Here is a 24431-nt window from a genome sequence, read left to right as displayed (position 1 = left end):
TTTTTGTTTTTTTTCTGCCTCTGAAACTTCTGAAACTCCGTTTTAGAAAAAACTTTTTTCTGCCTCTGAAAGCCTCCGAAACAGCTTCAGATAAAAAAGCCTCTGAAGCTCTGTTTAGGGGCTTCTTTTCTGGAGCTCTGTTTGGGGGCTTCTTTTCTAAAGCTCTGTTTGGAGGCTTTTTTTTTAAAGCTCTGCTTGGGGGCTTCTTTTCTGAAGCTCTGTTTGGGGGCTTCTTTTCTGAAGTTCTGTTTAGGGGCTTCTTTTCTGAAGCTCTGTTTAGGGGCTTCTTTTCTGAAGCTCTGTTTGGGGGCTTCTTTTCTGAAGCTCTGTTTAGGGGCTTCTTTTCTGAAGCTCTGTTTGGGGGCTTCTTTTCTGGAGCTCTGTTTGGGGGCTTCTTTTCTAAAGCTCTGTTTGGAGGCTTTTTTTTTAAAGCTCTGCTTGGGGGCTTCTTTTCTGAAGCTCTGTTTGGGGGCTTCTTTTCAGAAGCTCTGTTTGGAGGCTTCTTTTCTAAAGGTCTCTTTGGGGGCTTTTTTCCTGAAGCTGTTTGGAGGTTTCTTTTCTGAAGCTCTGTTTGGAGGATTTTTTTCTGTAGCTGTTTGGGGGTTTCTTTTCTGAAGCTCTGTTTGGGGGTTTCTTTTCTGAAGCTCTGTTTGGGGGCTTCTTTTCAGAAGCTCTGTTTGGAGGCTTCTTTTCTAAAGGTCTCTTTGGGGGCTTTTTTCCTGAAGCTGTTTGGAGGTTCCAGTGGTTTGTTTTGGTTGTGAGCTCTGTGCCTTGCTTGTTTTGTTTTGTTTTTCTGCCTCTGAAACTTCTGAAACTCCGTTTTAGAAAAAACTTTTTTCTGCCTCTGAAAGCCTCCGAAACAGCTTCAGATAAAAAAGCCTCTGAAGCTCTGTTTAGGGGCTTCTTTTCTGAAGCTCTGTTTGGGGGCTTCTTTTCTGGAGCTCTGTTTGGGGGCTTCTTTTCTAAAGCTCTGTTTGGAGGCTTTTTTTTTTAAAGCTCTGCTTGGGGGCTTCTTTTCTGAAGCTCTGTTTGGGGGCTTCTTTTCTGAAGTTCTGTTTAGGGGCTTCTTTTCTGAAGCTCTGTTTGGGGGCTTCTTTTCTGGAGCTCTGTTTGGGGGCTTCTTTTCTGAAGCTCTGTTTAGGGGCTTCTTTTCTGAAGCTCTGTTTGGGGGCTTCTTTTCTGAAGCTCTGTTTGAGGGCTTCTTTTCTAAAGCTCTGTTTGGGGGCTTCTTTTCTGGAGCTCTGTTTGGGGGCTTCTTTCTGGAGCTCTGTTTAGGGGCTTCTTTTCTGAAGCTCTGTTTGGGGGCTTCTTTTCTGAAGCTCTGTTTGAGGGCTTCTTTTCTAAAGCTCTGTTTGGGGGCTTCTTTTCTGGAGCTCTGTTTGGGGGCTTCTTTTCTAAAGCTCTGTTTGGAGGCTTTTTTTTTTAAAGCTCTGCTTGGGGGCTTCTTTTCTGAAGCTCTGTTTGGGGGCTTCTTTTCTGAAGTTCTGTTTAGGGGCTTCTTTTCTGAAGCTCTGTTTGGGGGCTTCTTTTCTGGAGCTCTGTTTGGGGGCTTCTTTTCTGAAGCTCTGTTTAGGGGCTTCTTTTCTGAAGCTCTGTTTGGGGCTTCTTTTCTGAAGCTCTGTTTAGGGGCTTCTTTTCTGAAGCTCTGTTTGGGGGCTTCTTTTCTGAAGCTCTGTTTGAGGGCTTCTTTTCTAAAGCTCTGCTTGGGGGCTTCTTTTCTGGAGCTCTGTTTGGGGGCTTCTTTTCTAAAGCTCTGTTTGGAGGCTTTTTTTTTAAAAGCTCTGCTTGGGGGCTTCTTTTCTGAAGCTCTGTTTGGGGGCTTCTTTTCTGAAGTTCTGTTTAGGGGCTTCTTTTCTGAAGCTCTGTTTGGGGGCTTCTTTTCTGGAGCTCTGTTTAGGGGCTTCTTTTCTGAAGCTCTATTTGGGGGCTTCTTTTCTGGAGCTCTGTTTGGGGGCTTCTTTTCTAAAGCTCTGTTTGGAGGCTTTTTTTTTAAAGCTCTGCTTGGGGGCTTCTTTTCTGAAGCTCTGTTTGGGGGCTTCTTTTCAGAAGCTCTGTTTGGAGGCTTCTTTTCTAAAGGTCTCTTTGGGGGCTTTTTTCCTGAAGCTGTTTGGAGGTTTCTTTTCTGAAACTGTTTGGAGGCTTTTTTTCTGAAGCTCTGTTTGGAGGATTTTTTTCTGTAGCTGTTTGGGGGCTTCTTTTCTGAAGCTTCATTTTTTATGCTTTTTTCAGCCTCTGAAATCTCCATTTGAGAAGCTGGGCAGGGCTACATTAGGAGTATAAGACACACCCAGATTTTCACCCTCTTTTTGGGGGCGGGGAAGGTGCATCTTATACTCTGAAAAATACAGTAGGTAACATTTTCAGTGTTAGTCAACTGATGATGTTTGGGTAATGAAATGCCTGCAAGAAAACAACCAAGGTTAGGGAGCACCAAGGACTCTATTTCCATATAACACCAAGCCAGGAAATGTTAAACCTTGGTCTGTTGAAAAAAACAATAGAATCCTGATTCTCATAAAATGATAAATAATAATAGATCATTTCAATAAACCACAAGCCAACAACTCACATTAAGGAATATATTATGCATTAATAAGATCATTGTGTTTTCTATTCAAAGTCGAAGTGTTAAGTCGTAGTATAAATTATATATATATAAAGTATAAAGTAGTATAAATTCCCACCAGGCCCAAGGTTGACTCAGCCTTCCATCCTTTATAAGGTAGGTAAAATGAGGACCCAGATTGTTGGGGGCAATAAGGTGACTTTGTATATAAATATACAAATAGGATGAAGACTATTGCTTGACATAGTGTAAGCCGCCCTGAGTATTCGGAGAAGGGCGGGATATAAATGCAAAAAAAAAAAAAAAATTCAATAAAATTTCTGGCCATGTCTCTCTTTTTTTTTTTTGCAATTTTCCCCTTATTTTTCTAAGGTCTATGAAACATTTTCACATTAATAACAAAGATTTATTCTTCATGCCATCCGATTTATTTCAAGAAAACAACAAGAATTTGGCCCCCGTTCCATGCAACTTAGCAATAATACCAATAGCACTTAGATTTATATATCACTTCACAGTGCCTTACAGCAGGGGTGAAATGTAAAATTTGTTACTACCGGTTCTGTGGGTGTGGCTTGGTAGGGGAGTAATGTGACTGGGTGGGTGTGGCCAACTTTTTTTTTTTTACTTTTAAAAGCATTTTTTCTACAATCTCTTCAGCCAAAGAGGTTGTAAAAAATGCTTTTAAAAGCCTATGATGGTCAGGCAACTCAGCTGGGATCGCCAGAGGAAAAAAAGCTTTCAAAGGGTTCTGACAATCCCAGCTGAGTTGCCTGATCGCCTGATCGGCCGAAGAGGTTGTAAAAAAATGCTTTTAAAAGGTTCTGGCGATCAGGCAACTCAGCTGGGATCGCCAGAGGAGCCTTTAAAAAGCTTTTTTTACAACCTCTTCGACTGAAGAAGTTGTAGAAAAATGCTTTTAAAAGCCTCTGATGATCCCAGCTGAGCTTGTGCGATCATCAGAGGCTTTTTTTTTTACTTTTAAAAGCATTTTTTCTTCGGCCGAAGAACAAATGCTTTTAAAAGTTTTTTAAAAAAACTCTGATGATCACACGGCTCAGCTGGGGCAGGTGGGGGGTAGGGATTTTTGCTACCGGTTCTCCAAACTACCCGCTGCCATCTCTATTGGATCGGGAGCATTTCACCCCTGCCTTACAGCACCCTCTGGGTCGTTTACAATGTTAGCAAATTGTCCCCCGACAATCTGGGTCCTCCTTTTACCACAGAAGAATGGAAGGCTAAGTCAACCTTGAGCCGGTCAGGATCAAACTACTGGCAGTGGGCCGAGCCAGCCTGCAATACTGCATTCTAACCACTGCTCCACCATGTTGCAAATAACAACTTTTCCACTGAGCTTGAAGCAGAAATATAACACAAGAAACCATACCATGAATTTGTCCGTTTGTCCAGCTTCAAAGTTATCGGAGTTATTATCTAATTTCATTTCATCGGATTTTCCTTTGTCACCGTAAACCTGGAGAAAAATGGGAGCATCTGTTCCGGCACCTTTAATGTCACTCGTCCAGATCCACAGTGACCAAGGATTTTCTGTCAAAAATACATTTAAAAAAAAATTAGATTATTTTTAAAGATGACCAGATTGGTGATAAAGAGCAACCCAATTTAAAGAAGAAACTGAAAACAAATTGAAAATCCATGCATAAACCCGGTTGGATTTACAGTCATATGAACACCTTTTCATTTAATAACTAAAATCACACGAATAATTGGGGTGATGTTTTTCGTTCCCAGGTTGCTCTGTGACATCGATAACACACTGGGAATTTGGATCAGACTTCCTAGTTTAGGTTTTTGTTCAGCATGATATCCTTTTGGGATAACCAGGAGTGGGGGGATGAGGAGGGGACAAGAAAAAGGAGGAGGAGGAGAGGAGGAGGAAGGGAGGAGGAAAAAGATTGGATGAGAAGAAGAAGAAAAGGAGGAGGAGGAGGAGGATGGAATGAGGAGGAGGAGGAGGAGGAGGATGGAATGAGGAGGAGGAGGAGAAGAACCGCCCTGGGTCCTTCGGGAGAAGGGCGGTATAAAAATCTAGTAAAGAAATAAAGAAATAAAGAAATAAAGAAGAAGAAGAAGAGGAGGAGGAGGAGGAGGAGGAGGAGGATGGAATGAGGAAGAGGAGGAGGAGAAGAAGTAGAAGAGGAGGAGGAGGAGGGAATGAGGAGAAGGGGAAGGAGAAGGAGAAGAAGAGGAGGAGGAGGAAGATGGAAGAAGAAGAGGAGGAGGAGGAGGAGGAGGAGGAGGAGGAAGAAGAGGAGGAGGAGAAGAAGAAGAAGAGGAGGAGGAGGAGGAGGAGGAGGAGGAGGAGGAGGAGGAGGAGGAGGAGGAGGAGGAGGTGGTCTGCCGGCGGCCCGCAGAGCAGAGTCGGACAGTGAGGAGGCTGGGGAGGAATATGGGCCAGTCCTGGAGTCTGGGGAAGACGCGGACGAGGGCTCTGCGTTGGAGGCAGAGGAAGGGCCATCTGGAGGTACGTGCTTCCTCTGGAGCCTCCAGAATCAGACCTGAGCGAGGCAGAGAAACAGGGGGAGCCTGTTCCCAATACACGCATGCACAGAGCTGCCAGCAGGCAAGAACAGTTAAAACAAAAGACTCGGGACTAGGGCTTGGAGATGATTGGCCCCTCCCATAAGACTTAAAAGAAGAGCAAAGGCATGTCATTGGAAAGGAAATAGTCATTGAACCTTTGTCATGGTCAGATCACTCTCTTCTTCGCCTGGACTTTCTGACCGCCATTCACCACCGCAGGGAGGCGGAGCCGATACGTTGGTTCCGCCCCAGGCGCCTGATGGACCCGGATGGGTTCCGGAGGGAGCTTGGGCCATTTCCTGAGGGTCTGGCTCACGGCTCGGCTGAGGAACTTGTTGCGGCCTGGGAACGGGCCGCGGCGGGGGCCTTAGACCGTGTCGTGCCTTTGCGGCCTCTGACCCGGCGCAGGTCCCAACCGGCTCCTTGGTTCTCCGAGGAGCTGAGAGGGATGAAACGCCGGAGAAGACGCCTAGAGAGTTCCTGGAGGTCTAGCCATTCGGAAGCTGATCGGACACTAGTGAAGTCCTATACTAGGACTTACCTAGTGGCATAGAGGAAGCGTAGCTCGCCTCCTCCCTCATTGCATCGGCAGATAACCGCCCAGCCGCCCTGTTTGGGTGACTCGCTCCCTCCTACACCAGGGGAGCGGATGACCCGCTGCAGGGACGTGCTGAGGAGTTTAACGGTTATCTATACGATAAAATCGCTCAGCTTCGGGATGGTCTGGACCAAGATTGCGTGATGCGGGTGAGATGCTCGAGGCGGTCTTGGTGACATTGTTTGGGATGAGTTTGACCCTGTGGCTCCGAGGACATGGACAGGTTGTTGGGTAGGTTGAATGCCACCACGTGTTTACTGGACCCGTGCCCCTCTTGGCTGGTGCTGGCCACTCGAGAGGTGACACGAGGCTGGCTCCAGGCGATTACGACCGCTTCTTTGGTGGAGGTGTCTTCCGCCTGCCTTGAAAGAGGCGGTGGTGAGGCCCTCCTCAAGAAGCCGTCCCTGGACCCGGCTGTTTTAGGTAATTATCGTCGGTCTCCAACCCGCCGCGGCGAAGGTTGTAGAGAGTATGGTGGCATATCAATTTCCCTTGCACCTGGATGAAACTGTCTATCTAGACCCGTTCCAGTCCGGTTTCCGCCCGGTTACAGCACGGAGACGGCTTTGGTCGCAGGGATGATCTCTGGAGGGCCAGGATAGGGGTTGTTCCTCTGCCCTGGTCCTATTAGACCTCTCAGCGGCTTTCGATACCATCGACCATGGTATCCTGCTGCGCCGGTTGGAGGGATTGGGAGTGGAGGCACCGCTTATCGGTGGTTCTCCTCCTATCTCTCCGACCGTCGCAGTCGGTGTTGACGGGGGCAGAGGTCGGCCCCGAGGCGCCTCACTTGTGGGGTGCCGCAGGGTCGATCCTCTCGCCCCTCCTGTTCAACATCTACATGAAGCCGCTGGGTGAGATCATCAGTGGTTTCGTGTGAAGTACCAGCTGTATGCGGATGACACCCAGCTGTGCACACCGGACCACCCCAACGAAGCTTTGAAGTGCTGTCCCGGTGCCTGGAGGCCGACGGGTCTGGATGGGGAGAAATAGGCTCAAGCTCAATCCTCCAAGACAGAGTGGCTGTGGATGCCGGCATCCCGGTACAGTCAGCTAACCGCGCTGACCATCGGTGGCGAGTCATTGGCCCGATGGAAAGGGTCCGCAACTTAGCGTCCTCCTGGATGAACGGCTGTCTCTAGAAGATCATTTGTGGCCGTCTCCAGGGAGCGTTTACCAGGTTCGCCTGGTACGCCAGTTGCGCCTTTCTGGACCGGGATGCCTATGCACGGTCACCACGCACTCGTGACGTCGCGCCTGGATTACTGCAATGCTCTCTACATGGGGCTCCCTTGAAGGGCATCCGGAGGCTGCAGTTAGTCCAGAATGCGGCTGCGCTGGTGATAGATGGAGCCCCCGTGGCTCCCGTGATAACACCCATCCTGCGCAGGCTGCACTGGCTACCTGTGGCTTTCGGGTGCGCTTCAAGGTGTTGGTGACCACCTTTAAAGCGCTCCATGGCATTGGGCGGGTTACTACGGGACCGCCTACTGCTACCGAATATCTCTCACCGACCCGTGCGCTCTCACAGAGAGGTCTCTCAGGGTGCCGTCAGCGGCAATGTCGTCTGGCGACACCCAGGAAGGGCCTTCTCTGTGGGGCCCCTCTGGAATGAACTACCCCGGTCTCGTCAGCTTTGGACCTCGGACCTTCCTTGGGCTTAAAACACATTTATTTAATTGTGCAGGGCTGAGCTAAATTTTAAATTTTAAATTACTGGTTTTTAAATTGGCTTTTATTTTATATTTTTAATTTTAAATTAATAGGCGTTTAGAATAAGTTTTTTAACTGTTTTTATATTTCTTATATTGTATTTATGTGTTTTAAATGCCTGTACACCGCCCTGAGTCCTTCGGGAGATAGGGCGGTATATAAATTTGATAAATAAATAAATAAATAAATGTGGGCCTTTGCAGGAAGCAACGTTGTTAATTCTGTGCAGTTTAAAGTCTGAAGCTCTGTTTGATTCTGGACTCTGTGTGGCTTTTCCAATTAGGTCTTTGGCAGCGTGTCAAGGGAGATAAAGGTGGGTGATTACCAGCCTTATCCCAAAGGACTCTTTGCAACTATTTGGGACTCATCTGTGAATGAACAGAATTCACAGCTGTTGCAATAAAAGAGGTTTTTGGGACTACTCGTGTGTTTAATGACTCAGGAAGCCTAGGTGAAAACACAGGAGGAGGAGTGGGGGGGATGCACCACTATTGACCACTAAAGTGATAAGTAAAAAGTAAAGATTTCCCCAGTCCAGTCATGTCCAATTCTGCTAATCTTCTTGCTATGGCTGTTATTTGCTGGTTCATTATTTCCAGTGCTTCCTTGATCTTCCTTGTTTCTAAGTGATGATTGGATATTCTTTAGTCTTCTTGTTCTTGTTCCCTTCTTTTCTTTTTTTCTGTTCTACCTTACTTGCATCTGATTCTCATCTTGCTATTCATATTTTCCAGTCTGATCTTCCATTTGAGTGATGCACTGTTTGGTGTTTTTCCTGCCCCTCTCTTTTTTATGGATTTTGCATCCCAGGGATTAACATCATCATCCTTATTATTATTGTATACTTTATTCATTAAAAATGAAACTCAGTCAACTGAACATTCAAAAATACATCACAAATAGCATTGACTGGTGCTAATGGTTGATACAGGTTGCTGCCAGCGTCCTAGGTATCAACCAAGTACCTTCTTAAGATGTACGATGTTCCAAGTAGCGCAGTTTTTTGCAGTTCTGCTGGTGTTATTGCAGAGAGCTGCAATTTGTTGATGTGTTTTGTCAAATTCTTGGACATGGTACCAAGTGCCCCGATGACAATAGGTATCACTGTTACATGTTTCATTCATAGCCATGTAGTTTTGATGGCCAAGTTGCAATATTTCGTGATTTTTTCCAGTTCTTTTTCTTCGACTCTGGCATCTCCTGGTACCGCGATGTCAATAAATTGTACGTTTTGTTTTTCCACAACTGTGATATTTGGTGTGTTGTGTTTCAAGTGATGATCCGTCTGTATTCGAAACTCCCACAAGATCTTTACCTTCTCATTTTCTATAACTTTTTCCACTTTATGTTCCCATGACTTTTTGGATACAGGCAAGTCGTATTTTTTACATAATGACCAATGGATTAATTTAGCAACTCGGTCGTGTCTAGCTTTGTAATCAAGCTCTATTATTATTATTATTATTATTATTATTATTATTATTATTATTATTATTATTATTATTATTATTATTATTATTATTATTATTTCCTAAAGAAAGCTTGTCATTACTTTTCTTTCATGCAAGGATCAGCCTCAAGAATATTTTCTTATGCTTTTAACGTTGGTCTCTCTTCTCTCTCCCTGCATTCTTTCCACCACATAAATCTATGTTTCAACAGATGTATCTGCTCCTAAATGTCAGCCAGAAGATTAAGTCAATCTCTAAACTACAACTTCTCTCTCTGTATTTCTGTACACAGAGTTCTTTTGTCCTGGACAGCTCTCCCCAGAAGGGAGGAAAATGTGTTTTAATTGATGGGAAATGTTTGAGATAACCCTAACTGAAACGCTCCTGTTTATTCACTGGGGTCCACAATTAATCAGTGGAACGACTTGCCTCCAGAAGTTGTGAATGCTCCAATACCGGAAGTTTTTAAGAAGAGATTGGACAACCATTGGTCTGGAATGGTATAGGGCAGTGATGGTGAACCTTTTTTTGGCACTGAGGGCACACGTACTGTTCTGTCTCCTTCCCCATTTTGGATCAACGAGCTGGCCTTCAGTACCAAAATCCTTTTTTGAAATGATGGAAGACTTTGAGTTTAGAGATATATGGAGGTTACGGAATCCAGATGAGAGAGATTTTACTTTTTTTTCTGATAGGCATCAATCTTTTTCACGTATTGATTTTATCTTAATTTCTAATGACTTGCTTTCTAGGGTGAAGAAAACGAAGATATTTCCGAGGTGTTTAACTGACCATAGCCCAGTGTGGATGGAATTATTACAAGGGAAAAAAGGTGGTAGAACATGGAGGTTGAATGAAAATCTGTTTAGATATGAGGATAATGTAACTTATTGTAAGAAACAGTTAAAAGAATTTTTTGATTTTAATATGTACAAAGGGACACCTATAGGAACTGTGTGGGAGGCGAGCAAAGCGTTTATTAGAGGGATATTGATTTACTTGGACAATAGGCAAAGGAATAATAAACAAAGGCAGCGTAGGTATTTGGAAGAAGAAATTCAAAGGAAGCAACAGTTATTAATTCAAAACCCACAAGATCACAAACTTAAAGAGGCTATAAAAATATTACAGAGTCAATTTAATATGTTAATGGCAGACCAGGTGGCAACGAATATACAATATGCTAAACATAATACCTTTTGTAATGCAAATAAACCTGGGAGATGGTTGGCATATAATTTAAGGAAGAAACAGAAAGCACGTGTCATACAAAAAATAGAATATAAAGGTAAAGAGATATACCAACAGGATAAAATTAAAAAGGCATTCTCAGAATTTTATATTGCACTATATGCAAAAGACAAAATATTGAATAGGGACATTTATGATTATTTGAAAGATTATAAGGTTAATATTCTAACATTAGAACAGAGGGAGGAACTGAATTGGCCGATAGCTACTGGAGAAATAGTGGAGGCAATTAAACAATTAAAATGGGAAAACCCTGGTACAGATGGTCTTACAGCAACTTATTATAAAAAACACAGGATGAAATATTAGGCCCACTTAAAGAATTATTTAATCAGATACAATTAGGGTGGGAATACCCCGTCATGGAAAACATCTTTTATTTCACTGATACCAAAGAGGAGCAAGACTGCTCTAAACCTGGTAACTATAGGCCGATTTCACTTTTAAATAATGATTATAAGATTTTGTAAAATAATAGCAAATAGATTAATGTTAGTTTTACAACAAAGAAATCATACTGATCAATCTGGTTTTATAAAAGGGAGGCAGATGAGGAATAATGTTAGACAGATTATTAATATATTGGAATATTTGGAAAAGAAGAATACTTCAGCAGCACTTATTTTTTTGGATGCAGAGAAAGCCTTTGATCGATTGCATTGGGATTTTTTATTTAAATTAATAGAGAAAATGCAATTTGGAGACTGTTTTATTAGAATAATTAAAGCGATTTATGGAGAGCAAACAGCACAGATTATAGTAAATGGTAGTTTGACAGAAGTTATTAAGATTATGAAGGAACGAGACAGGGATGTCCCTTATCACCATTATTGTTTGTTTTGACTCTGGAACCATTATTAGATAAAATACGAGAATTAATGAAAATAGAGGAATTAAGATTAGACAATATGAGTACAAAGTTAGAGCTTTTGCAGATGATGTAGTGGTTACGTTAACGAATCCTATAAATTCAAGTAGATTTTGTTGGAAGTAATTGATAAATATGGAAAGGTATCAGGATTTAAAATAAATCAGAATAAAACAAAAGTGATAATTAAAAATATGTCTATACAACAGAAACAAAACTAGAGGAAATGACAGGATTTGAGGTAGTAAAAAGGTTAAATATTTAGGGTCTATATTAGCTCATCGAACAAGAAACTTTATAAGAATAATTATGACTTGCTATGGCAAAAGTTCAGAATGATATGAGTGGCTGGAAGAAATTGCAGTTATCCCTATTGGGAAGGATTGCTATTAAAATGAATGTGTTACCTAGATTTTGTTTCTGTTCCAGATGATACCTATAATTAAAAAGGATAAAAATTTGGAAGATTGGCAGATTGGGATTAATAAATTTATATGGCAGGGTAAAAAGGCGAGGTTAAAATGAAAATAATACAGGACTCACGGGAAAGAGGTGGTTTAAGAATGCCTAACTTTAAACTATATTATGAAGCAGTAACCCTTTCAGTAATAAGTGACTGGTTTAACTTAACAGAGGAAAGAATTTTGAATATAGAAGGTTATGACTTGTTATATGGATGGCATGCGTACTTATTTTATGAAAAAAAAGTGGATAGGGCTTTTAAGAATCATGTGTTGAGAAGTGCTCTTTATGGTCTGGAAAAATATTCCTATAAATTAGATTACAAGATTCCTATATGGGCGAGCCCTAGACATGCAATAGAGAATATAAATATAGAACAGAAACAGGAAATGATTACTTATAAAGAACTTTTGTATGCTGAAGGAGGTAGATTGCAATTAAAATCATTACAGGTATTAAATGAAGAAGGAGGAATTATACTTGGTTTCAATATGGGCAAATAAGTGCTAGATGGAAAGAAGATCAAAAATTGGTATAATGCAAAGGAGGAAAATTTAATAAAGCAAATTAGAAATCAGACCCAGGAGCATATAAAGAGATTGTATAATGTGTTGCTTGAAATAGATTCGGATTGTATGATAAAATGGGCACAGAATATTCAGGAACTAATAATGTTGGAAACATGGGAGAAAATTTGGGTTAGAAATGTTAAGTTTACACAAGCACAGAATTTAAGGGAAAATTTTTATAAGATGTTTTATAGATGGCACTTAGATCCCAAAAAATTATCATGTATGTATCCTAATATCCAAGCGAAATGTTGGAGGTGTGATTGTGATGATGCTACATATTTTCATATTTGGTGGACTTGCAAGAAAATTAAGGTCTTTTGGATAAGAATTTGGTGGATTATTCAAAATGTACTGAAGAAGAAGATAAAGTTCCTGCCACAATTTTTCCTTTTGGGAATTATAACGGATTGTACAGGGATTGAGACTAAATTGATTCTGAATTTAATAACAGCAGCAAGACTGTTGATTGGACAATACTGGAAGAAAGAAGAGATACCTACAATAGAAGAATGGATATTGAAAGTTATTAATTTGGCTGAGATGGCTAAAATCTCAGCGTTTTAAAAGACAATACGCAGGAAAGATATTTAATTGAATGGAAAAATGGATTGATTATCTACAAAACAGATATCAGATTAAGAAATATCAGATTGCCTTTGAATAATTAGAAAGTTATTTTATGTAATGGGAGGGGTTGGGAGATGAAAAGCTTTGGATGTGGTTATTTGGATTGGAAGGGAAAATTTTATTCTATGTTTGGTTTATGTATAACAATACCTTGTGATTGACCCGGGAAGCCGGGGGGGAGGGAGGGAGGGGGGAGGGTTTTGTTTTGTTTTGTTTTTTGGGAGGGAGGGGGAAAAAAGGGGGGGAAATGTTTTTGTTTTTTAAAACTCTTTCAATAAACAAAAAACAAAAAAAACAAGCTGGCCTTCAGCCAATGGATTCACAGCTCTTATCAGTCCTGGCAGAGAAATTGCAGCTGCCTGCCAAAGTTCAAACAAATGACACACGGAGCAAGACTTTCAGCTCTTTTTGAAACGGTTCAGCTAGCTTTTGCTTCCCGTGGAATGAGAGCAGTCCCAAAACTCCTTATATATCCTGTGGGGTGGGGCTCCTGCCTCACACTTTCCTTTGATGACGCCGCCTCTCTAATCTTCTGAAGCACGGGTCAATCCAAACTTGATTATTATTATTATCAGCTGGGTCTGAAGGCGTAGCCTGGGGAAGGGAGGAATCAGGGGATGACAGCCTCATTACGTCCTCCGACTGGTCTGGTTCTGGCTCCTGGAGCCGGGCCAAGAAATCGGTGCTCCCAAGGTAAGCCTTACTGGCCTTTCCCCCTCACTTTTGGAGTCACTTTCGGGCATGGGGCCAGGTTCGGGGGCTGGAGTCACAACACGTACATGCATGTACATGGGGGTGCCGGCCAGCTGGTCTTTGGGTTTCCAGCACCCGCTTGCATGCCAGCCAGCTGGTCTTTGTGCACGCCGGAGCACCAGAAACCCGAAGTCCAGCTGGCCAGCATGCCTGTTTTGAGGCTGTTTTTGGGGCCCTGGAAAATGACCCCAAAAAGCCCCCAAAAACAGCCTGTTTTGGGGCTGTTTTTTGGACCGTTTTCCGGCGCTCCAGTGCTCATGAAGACCAGCTGGCCAGTGTGCATGTGCACACAGGAAACAAGAAAAGCAGCTGGTGCCTGTGTGCGTGCCCACAAAGAGGGCTTTTGGGTGCCACCTCTGGCATGTGTGCCATAGGTTCGCCATCACAGGTATAGAGTTTCCTGCTTGAGCAGGGGGTTGGACAATGGTGGGACTTGAATAGCTTAACAACCGGTTCTCTGGTTGGGTAGGCATGGGCAATTGGTCATGTGATTGGGTGGGTGACATCACTCATCATACTCAGCCCCACCTCCCAGCCACTCACCTCAAAGGCTTCAGCCAGTAAGATTTAGCCGATTGGGACTAATCCCTCCCCCACCTGTTTTTCAGCCTTTTTGGACCTTTTTGCGGGGGGGCATTTTCAGGCCATTTTGGGGGCATTTTCAGCCATTTTTGGGGCCATTTTCAGGCCGTTTTTCAGGTCATGTTTGGCCCAGAAAACAGCCTGAAAAACAAACGGGGCAGGGCCAGCCAGTGGTGGGATTTACCGGTTCGCCGAACTGCGCAGAATCGTAACTACCAGTTCGCCTCAACCAGTGCGAACCGGCAGCAGCCCACCTCTGGGGTTGGACTAGAAGACCTCCAAGGTCCCTTCCAACTTTGTTATTCTGTTATATTTAGCACAGCACAGCTATGGGAAGAAAAATGAAGTCCTCTGAAGTACTCTATGCCAGGGGTCTCCAACTTTGGCAACTTTAAGACTTGTGGACTTCAACTCCTAGAGTTCCTCAGCCAGCAAAGCTCACAAGTCTTAAAGTCCACAAGTCTTAAAGTTGCCAAGGTTGGAGACCCCTGCTCTATGCCGTATGCTAAATAAGTAAATAAATAAATTAGCCACTTTTTAAAATATTTGTTGCACTACTATGATCAAGAGGAGATGAAAGGCTACAGTATCCTCCTCCCGTTTTCTCTGAGTTCCAGTTGTGAATCAGGCATGAAAATGTCTTTTTCTGACCTTCCTTTCTGTGAAGCACAACCTGAAGCTTTTGAATGTTTATTTTACCACCTTAACAGACAATAAAATTCTTTCAATAGTCTCGGACAAGGAAAGTGGGAGATTAGAGTTGTTGTGATCTAAAGTTATTCTGTCCAGATTAGATCTTTAACAGGATGTTCAAGTACATGGATAAAAAAACATTTTGTTCCTCTGAAAGGAATGGGGGTCGCAAAAAAAAAAAAAAGAATAATGAAACACGCTAGGAGCAGATTTTGATGGTTTGATCCCAGCAGATCCACGATAAGAAGTACAATTGCAAGACTAAGAAGATACGGTTAACATTTATCTTTCCCTGGGTGGGAGGAAAAGAATGCAATTCATTTTTGCAGGGTATGATGGTATTCTATGCTTTTGGCTTCTTTTTTTTTTTAAGTGTTGCACAGAAATGTAAGCCCTGCAGTTAGTGGAGTGCGACCATCTCTTTAGAATATGATTTCCCCTTGTGCAGGGTTTTGTGGTCATCCGAAGACGAGCTGCAAAAGACAAGCATCCTTAGAAATACCCTATCCCAGAGGCATCAAACTCAAGGCCCGCGGGCTTGATCCAGCCCATAGGCTGCTTAGATTCTGGCCAGCGGGCCCACCCTGGAAACAGTGAAGGACCGGCCCGCAGTCCCTTTGCCAACAAAAACAGAGCCAGCGGAGGCCGAGCCCAGGTGGGGCCATGCAGGGCTTCCTGAGCTTTGTTTTTCTGGCAGAGAGCTGCAGAAGATGGTTGCGGGCAAAAATGGAGCCTGGGTGAGCCTTTCCTGCTAAAAACAGAGCCTCGATGAGTGACATCGAACTGGCCACATCCAGGGCTGTTGGGCTGTTGGGGGTTCACAGGGGTTCGGGAGAACCTCTAGGTAAGATTCTGTGCAGTTCAGAGAACCCCTATATCCCACTTCTGGCTGGCCCATCTACCCTGCCCTGCCCCTTCCAGGAGTCCCCACGTGGCCCATTTTGGATGCAGGTAAGTGCAGAGCATGCGCAGAGACTCGGGGAGGGTGAAAAACGGGCCTCCCGGAATATCAGGAAGGCTGGAAACGAACCCATTTCCAGCCTCCAGAGGGCCTCCAGAGCCTGGGGAGGCCGTTTTTGCCCTCTGGGAGGCTCAAGAAAAACCTCCGGAGCCTGGGGAGGACAAAAATGCGTGCCCCACCCACCGTGGTGCAGGAGGCTGACTAGGCCACACCCACCATGGCCACACCCACCCAGCAACCAGGCAGAGAACCCCTTGCTAAAATTTTTGAAGCCCACTCTGGCCACACCCACCCTGGCTATGGCCCCCATGTCCCCTGAGGTCAAACACAACCCTGATGCGGCCCTCAATGAAATCCTAAGTCATCCTTACCTAAAAAACTAGAAATGTTAAATCCAGACATTATGTTAAACATCTTCAAGAGGGAGTGTAATGACTCAGTGGTTAAAGTTGCTGTCAGCTGGAAGACTGATAGCCCGGGTTCGAGACCCAAAGCGTTGTATGACGGGGTGAGCTCCCATTACTTCCCTCAGCTCCCGCCCACCTAGCATGCAAATGTGAGAAGATAAATAGGTACCACTTCGGTGGGAAGGTAACAGCGTTACAACAATGAGCCTGCCTTCTATTGAGGACCTGTATAATGCATGAGCCAGAAAGAGGGCTGTGAAAATATCTACAGACCCCTCACATCCTGGATGTAAACTGTTTCAATATCTTTCCTCAAGACGACCCTACACGGCATTGCAGGCCAAAACAATCAGACATAAAGATAGCTTTTTCCCCCATGCTATCACTCTGCTAAACAACTAATTCCCACAACACTGTCTATGCCCTAGGATGTCAAACTACCTAATAGGGCTGTATCACCTATTATCCTTCTCATCTTTCCTATTATCTATTTCCTTGCTTCTTATGACTATAACTTTGTTGTTTGTATCTCACAATTTATGTTGATTGCCTTTATTTAGTATCCTGTTATGATTTATGTTGTTTGCTTATTCAGTATCCTATGACTATAATTAAGTTTGTATCTTATGATTTATGATTATTGTATTTCATGATGATGATCATGATTTATCACTTGTTGCTTGTATGTACACTGAGAGCTTATGCACGGGACACAAATTCCTTCCACAGTAGAACCTCTGGTCATGACCGTAATTCATTCCATACCTTTGGTCACAAACTGATTGTTCTGTCTCCTTCCCCACTTCAGACCCACGAGCTGGCCTTCAGCCAGTGGATTCACGGCTCTTATCAGTCCTGGCAGAGAAATAGCAGCTGCCTGCCAAAGTTCAAACAAATGACTCACGAAGCAAGACTTTCAGCTCTTTCTGAAACGGTTCAGCTAAACTTTTGCTTCCCGTGGAGTGAGAGTAGTCCCAAAGCTCCTTATATATCCTGTGGGGTGGGGCTCCTGCCCCACCCTTCCTTTTGATGACGTCGCCTCTCTAATCTTCTGAAGCGTGGGTCAAACCAAGCTTGATTATTATTATTATCAGGTGGGTCTGAAGGCATAGCCTGGGGAAGGGAGGAATCAGGGGATGACAGCCTCATCATCATTGGGTCTGGTTCTGGCTCCTGGAGCCAAGCCAAAGGAATCAGTGCTCCCGAGGTAAGCCTTACTGGCCCTTCCCCCTCACTTTCAGAGTCACTTTTGGGCATGGGGCCAGGTTCGGGGGCTGGAGTCACAATACTGATATGGTCATGACCTGAACCTAATTTTGGAAATTTGGTGCTTACAAAAAAAAAAAATGGTGCGGAAGGAGAAATCGGCCGGGGGAAAAAACTGAATTTTTGGGTCGGAACACGATTTGGTCATGGTCAGAAGCATATGTGACCAGAGGTTCTACTGTATGTCCAATCACACTTGGCCAATAAAGCATTCTAATTCTAATTCCTCCTCCTCGTCCTCCACCTCCTCCTCCTCCTCCTCAGGGGTGGTATTCACTTACCATCACTACCATTTCACAAATGTGAGCATGCGAGCATGCGCAGAGCATCAAAAACGGGACATGATGATGTCCAGGCGGGTGGGCGAAGCCTCCCACAGCTGCTGCTATCGGTTCGCCTGAACTGGATAGAACTGGCTGAATACCACCACTGCTCCTCCTCCTCCTCTTCTTCTTCCTTCTTCTCCTTCCTCCTCCTCCTCCTTTCCTCAGTGTATAGTTATGTCAGTTACATGATCACAGAAATGCCATCGGACAATGCTGGCTCCATTCCATCGGCTAAGAAAAGAAATGAGCACTGCCTCCAAGAGTTGGATATGACTGGACAGGGGAAACCTTTACCTTAATCTTTATCCCATGTCATCCTTTCCTAAAGAATTAGAAATGCTAAGTCCAGACGTTATGTTAAAACCCCAATATAAATCTGCCACAGTTTCATTTTGTACTCACAACAGAGAGTAAAATGGATTGGACCTATACGTCTAGTAAAAAAAAGAACTAAATGTCATGGTCCACCAGCAGCCTGCGGAGCTGGCAGCAGAGTCGGACAGCAATGGGGCTGAGGAAGAACATGGGCCAGTCCTGGAGGCTGGGGGAGGCCCAGATGAGGGCTCTGCATCAGAGGCAGAGATGGGGACAGGGCCATCGGGGAGTGATGTGCAGACTCCGGAGCCTCCAGAGGCTGACAGTAGTGTGGCAGAGGAATAGGAAGAGGCTGTTCCTAATGCATGCATGAGAAGAGCTGCCAGAAGGCAAGAGCAGCTAAAGCAAAGAGGACAACTCAGGAGTAGGGCCAAGAGATTATTGGCCCTGCCCATAAGGCTTAAAAGACCAGCAACAGCATTTGGGCTCTTTGTCGGAAAACAATGTTGATAGCCTTGCTCCTTGTCTTGCTGCATTTATTTCTTGTCGGCCTCTTCTGCTTCTGAACTTTTGCCAAGAAAAGCCTTTGGCAGTTTGCCTAATTAGACCAAGGTTGGTGATAAGACCAAATGATTCACTTAACAACTGCAGTTATTCGCTTAACGACTGCAGCAAGAAAGGTTGTAAAATGGGGCAAAACTCACATAACAACCGTCTTGCTTAACAGTAGAAAAATTAGACTCCTTTGTGGTTGAAGGACTACCTATATTTATAAAGAAATGGGAAGCAAGATTTATTTATTTTTTCCCATTGCATTTACTTTTCAGTCTTTTCCGACGCAGTGACAGCATTTCGTAGAGTTCCCGTTCCACCAGGCCATCCGCTTCGTTCTCATCCAGCCACTTCCCACAGGGAAACGTCTGTTCGATTCCAGTAAATGGACAGTACACCACCACCTGGCAGAGGGAGATAAAATGAATGATTCCCGTTAATTCATATTCAACCTGGCCTCCGCCCTTTGCCCAATCTGGTGCCCTCCAAAGGCATGCTGCCATCCCAAAATATCTGCAAGGCACCGGATTGGGGAAGATGTAATAAAGGTCTACAGCTCCCTGATAGGCTCACCTGCAGGTAGTCCTCGACTTACAACCGTTCATTTAGTGACCATTCAAAATTACAACGCCACTGAAAAAAAGTGACTTATGACCGCTTTTCACACTTACAACTATGGCAGCATTCCCAGAGGTGGGGTTCACTTACCTCCCCTTCTGGTTCGCAAATGTGAGTGCACGCAGTGCTTGCGCGTTTTGCGCAGTGCTCGCACATTACATCCGGGTGGGTGGGCGAAGCCTCCCACAGTCGCCACTACCGGTTCGCCCGAACCAGACAGAACCAGTTGAATCTCACCTCTGAGCTTTCCCACGGTCACGTGATCAAAATTTAGACGCTTGGCAACTGACTTGTTAAATGTAGGACCTTACTTTTTCCCCGATTGAATTTCATTTTGTTAGATAGGGCCCAATGTTTAAGTCTGAGTTCATAATTGAAATCAGAGCGTTCAATTATAATTATGATCTGACTTTCATAAGTGAAATCAGAGCTTTCAATTACATGCATGCGTATGTATGCGTGTATGTATGTATGTATTTATGTCTTAGCTCACCCTGATCATGTTGCCAGTGGGATAAAAAAAAGCTTAAACAGCTGTTCAACAGCATCTTAGGACACGTCCTTACCTTCTCGCAATACCAGCCACAGCTGATGCCAGCGTTATCGTGCCCGATGGAGATGCGACTTAAGGGGCTAAGGAGAGCCGCAATTTCGATATTGAAAAGGTCGGTCCTGCTCCGTTCAAACTTCCCTCCTTCCAGAAAAATCTTCCCGCTGTTTTTCAGCCCTTTGGAGCCATGCAGGACAATATGAATTTTGGAGTTGGTTCCTGCCCCTCTAACGTCACCTGTGACCACTGCCACGTTGTAAACAATACCTGAGGGGAGGGGAGTTAGAGAAGCAGAATGCAAATGTAGTTACCACAACAACCTTACTAATAAGGGGTTTATTACTAATCAGTGGTGGGATGCTGCCGGTTTAATAACTTCTTCGGTGAGCACACACTTTGCGCACATGCAGGCCTAAGGCGCTTGTGCGCAGCGCTGAAAATGGTGCATTTAGAAGCTCAGCTGCTTACCTTCCAAGTCAGCAATGTGTCGCACGATTGAGATGAGCTACAAAGCAGGAAATAAAGGACATGATAGAGCGGGGGGGCAGGTGGGCGGGGCCAACTCATCGTCAGCATTACCGGTTCACCCGAACCGGTCTGAACCAGCTGAGTACCACCTCTATTACTAATGCTAATTACTGCAGACAGGTCATAAAGGGGCCATAGTTCCCCACCCCTGACTAGTTATTTATTTATTTATATTGTCAAATATATATTAAATAATATATATAAGTATAAGCATGAATTGAATACATAAAATGAATACAACTAAAGGGAACATTAGGACAAGGACAATAGGCACACTGGTGCTCTTAAGCTCTTATAAAGGAGGAATGGAGAAATTTTTTTAACAAAGGCAGAAAGCACCCCCAACAGCCTCCAGCAGATGCCTGAAGTCTTTAGAGGTGCATATTTTGCACCCGTTAAAAAATCCGAGCCAATCTCTTCACAAACAAAACACCTTCAGCTCCAGATGATGGGATTAAGAAAGACAGGACATGGCCTCTAGGACATAATAGGATTAACCCATCCCTAATCAAATAATGAAAGCACACAGAGAAAACCTCAAAATTACAAAATACTGTAAAACCATATAAAAATCCTTGCAATCATTAAACTCATTTGTCAGCTGTCCCAGAACCGCATGCTGTTGTTGGGTCTGCCCGTCAATAAAGAGAGTCCTTCTTTCCAATCAGCCTCCATTTTATTTCCAGCGCCTTTCTCCCAGCTTGGAACGAGACTGGATTTTTCTTCCTACAATTTCTATCTGTCACCTAGCTATTTTTTTTTAAAGGAAATCCTGTCAGGTAAGAGAGAGAGAAGAGGCAAAGGTGTGGTAATTACAATTGAGCCCAAAATTTCTATTGCTAAGCAAGAGACTTTTTAAGTGAGTTGTGTCCCATTTTACAACCTCTCTTGCCACAGATGTTTTTTTTTTCTTTTTCCAGGTAGAACTCTTTTTTTTTTTATTCAAAAAGTTTTACAGAAAATTTTTTCCCCTTTCCCCCACCTCCCCTCCCCCCTCCCTTCACAACCCCCCTCCCCCCCCCCGACTTCCCGGAACAAGCACAAGATATAGTTAAAAATAAAACAAACATATGCTAAAAAATTTTCGTCCCAACTTAATTATACCCCTACAATCATCAGTTCCTAACTTCCCCCGAAAACAATCAAGAATAATACATCATAATCATTCAAAAACAGTCTGATAACTCTTAGTCTGATATCTACTTTGAATATAGTCAATCCATTTTTTCCATTCGTTTAAGTATCTTTCTTGCGTATTGTCTTTCAAAAAGGCTGATATCTTCGCCATCTCAGCCAAATTGGCAATTTTCAATATCCATTCTCCTATTGTAGGTACTTCTTTTTTCTTCCAGTATTGTCCTATTAGTAATCTTGCTGCTGTTATTAGATTTAAAATCAATTTAGTCTCAATTACTGTACAGTCCGTAATAATTCCCAACAAAAAAAATTGCGGCAGGAACTTTTATCTTCTTTTTCAAAACATTTTGTAAAATCCACCAAATTTTTATCCAAAAGGCCTTTATGTCCTTACAAGTCCACCAAATGTGAAAATATGTAGCGTCATCACAATTACATCTCCAACATTTTGCTTGCATATCTGGGTACATACACGATAATTTCTTAGGATCTAAGTGCCATCTATAAAACATTTTATAAAAAATTTCCCGCAGATTCTGTGCCTGCGTGAATTTAACATTTCTAACCCAAATTTTTTCCCTTGCCACAGATGTTAAGTGAATCATTACAGAGGTTAATTTAGTAACATGGTTGTTAAGTGATTGGCTTCTCTATTGACTTGGTTTGTCAGAAGGTCGCCACGTGACCCCGGGACATTGCAACCATCATAAATATGAGCAGTGTCTGAATTCTGATCATGTGACCCTGGGGATGCTGCTATGGTAGTAAGCAGGGGTGAAATGCTACCGGTTCGGCCCGATTCGGGAGAACCGGTAGCGATGGTATTGGGTGGTTCGGAGAACCTGTAGCGACGGCAGCACGAGGCTTCACCCACCCACCCAGTCATCATTACTTTTTTATTTTTTACTCTCTGCGCATTTTTTTCATTTTTCATTTTTTACCCTCTGCACATGTGCAAAAGGGTTTTCGCATGCGCAGACAGTCCGCATGTACATGCACTTCTGAACCGGTAGGGAAGGTAAGTAGATTTCACCCCTGGTCGTAAGTGTGAAAAAAACTCATAAGTCACGTTGTAACTGAGAATGGTCACTAAAAAAAATGTAAATCAAGGGCTATCTTTATCTGACTTCAGATAGCACAATTTACTCAGCAACTAAACCAAACCGTTCAGCTGTCTTATCTTCACTGAGCCACAGTGGTGCAGTGGTTAGAGTGCAGTACTGCAGGCTACTTCTGTTGACTGCCAGCTGCTTGCAATTTCGCAGATCGAACCTCACCGGGCTCGAGATTGACTCAGCCTTCCATCCTTCCGAGGTCAAAATCAAGGGGAAAAGCCAGATTGGCTTAATGACCGTGGTTGATTTAACAACTGCAGTGAATCACTTAACAACTGAATGGCAAGGAAAAGCCGTAAGATTGGGCAAACCTTACAAATCAGAGTTGCCTTGCGCTAAGACGGGCGGCTAATAAATTTCATAAACAAACAAACAAACAAAATAAAACTCGCTTAACAACTGTCCACCTTAGCAATGGCAATGTTGGGCTCAATTGTTCACCGTAAGTCGAGGACTACCTGTATTGGGATCTGCAGTAGCAAGAGAACTTCTACAAAGTCACAGACTGAGGACACCTCTGGTTCCAAGCCAAAATTCTATCAAAGTGACCGGGAAATTTTTTTTCACATGTCAAATAATTGCTGAGATAAATAATTGAGCCGCCTTCAAAAGGGCAGCTACATCAACGGAGGCTGGGAATCGGCTGGCAGAAATCTTGGATCGTGCTCAGCTTCCCAGCATGCCTGCTGTTTGCCCAGATGTTTCAGAGTTCTGCATTCTCCTCCGCTTCCTTTCCCTGGGGAGCAGGGGATTCTGGGTAGCCCATTAGCACCTTGGCGTGGCTTGGTTCAGAGTTCCGCGGAGAAGCCCAGGCATGCTTTAGGAAAGGACAACCCCTGATTTTGCAACTTGGGTTGGGCAGGAGAGCCGCCGCTCACTCTTTGGCATCTGACTTGCAAGATATAATGGTCCAGCTTGGTAAACACAAGATATTAAGCCAACGAAACAAAACAAAAAGCCACCAGACTTGAAATTCTGGGTTTAGAAAAGTTAGATCTACACCGCCTTCGATCAAACCTAAGCATAGCTCATAAAATCATCTGCTACAATGTCCTACCTGTCAATGACTACTTCAGCTTCAACCGCAACAATACACGAGCACACAATAGATACAAACTCAAGGTAAACTGCTCCAAATTCGATTGCAGAAAATTCGACTTCAGCAACAGAGTGGTCAATGCCTGGAATGCACTACCTGACTCTGTGGTTTCATCCCAAAACCCCCAAAATTTTAACCTTAGCCGGGCTACTGTTGACCTCACCCCATTCCTAAGAGGTCTGTAAGGGGTGTGCATAAGCGCACCAGCGTGCCTACCATCCCTGTTCTAATGTTCCCTTTAATTGTATTCATTTTATGTTTTCAATTCATGCTTATACTTATATATACTATCTGATACGTACTCGACAAATAAATATATATATATATATAAATAAATAAATAAATAAATAAATAAATAATAAATAAAAACAATGCTTTCGCACTTGTTTCCTGAAGTGTTTTTCTCTCTCACTCTCTTTTTGCCCTCTCTTGCCTATTGCTCTTCTTTTAATCGGAGGGAAGAGAATTGGCTTTTGAAGTTTTCTTCAAAGGGGAAGAAAAACTCTGTGCAATCCTCAATGGGTGGAAAGGACAAAGAGCTGGCCAAGTGGCAAAATATGACCATCCCCACTCTTGCTCTCTCCGTGCAATTATTTCTCCAGCAGTTTGGAACCTCGATGGATTCATCCGGTTTACTTAAAACCTCAAAAGAAGAGATCAAGAAGGATCGTCTATAGGGGGTGGTGGTGTTTTTTTTAATCTGCCGTTTCCTTTTTCTCATCTGTTTTTTTTTACTTTACGAGGGTCCTAATAACGTTCTGTAGATGGGTGACTAGTTCTTCTTCGGGTTGTGATAGAAGACAATGCCCCTTGTGTAAATTGATGGCTGCTTTATCCTTGCCCAATGGTAGTCAGCAGTCATTGATTAAGACCTCCA

The 24431-nt window shown here is 43.5% G+C and overlaps 1 protein-coding gene across 1 annotated transcript in view; it reads right to left on the bottom strand.

The window, feature by feature from the left end:
• Positions 1 to 24431, bottom strand: part of LOXHD1 (lipoxygenase homology PLAT domains 1) — a 285489-nt gene that overhangs the window by 204459 nt on the left and 56599 nt on the right. Inside the window, exons 8-10 of the mRNA XM_058168108.1 lie at positions 19692 to 19942; positions 18776 to 18911; positions 3954 to 4114 (exon numbers count right to left, since the gene is read on the bottom strand). Coding sequence (XP_058024091.1) covers positions 3954 to 4114; positions 18776 to 18911; positions 19692 to 19942 — 548 coding nt within the window. The remainder of the gene's footprint in view (positions 1 to 3953; positions 4115 to 18775; positions 18912 to 19691; positions 19943 to 24431) is intronic.

This window comes from Ahaetulla prasina, chromosome 2, assembly GCF_028640845.1.
Source record: "Ahaetulla prasina isolate Xishuangbanna chromosome 2, ASM2864084v1, whole genome shotgun sequence".
NCBI classification, from domain to species: Eukaryota; Metazoa; Chordata; class Lepidosauria; order Squamata; family Colubridae; genus Ahaetulla; species Ahaetulla prasina.
The sequence above is the reverse complement of the archived record's forward strand: the minus strand, read 5'-3'. Positions and strand labels throughout refer to the sequence as shown.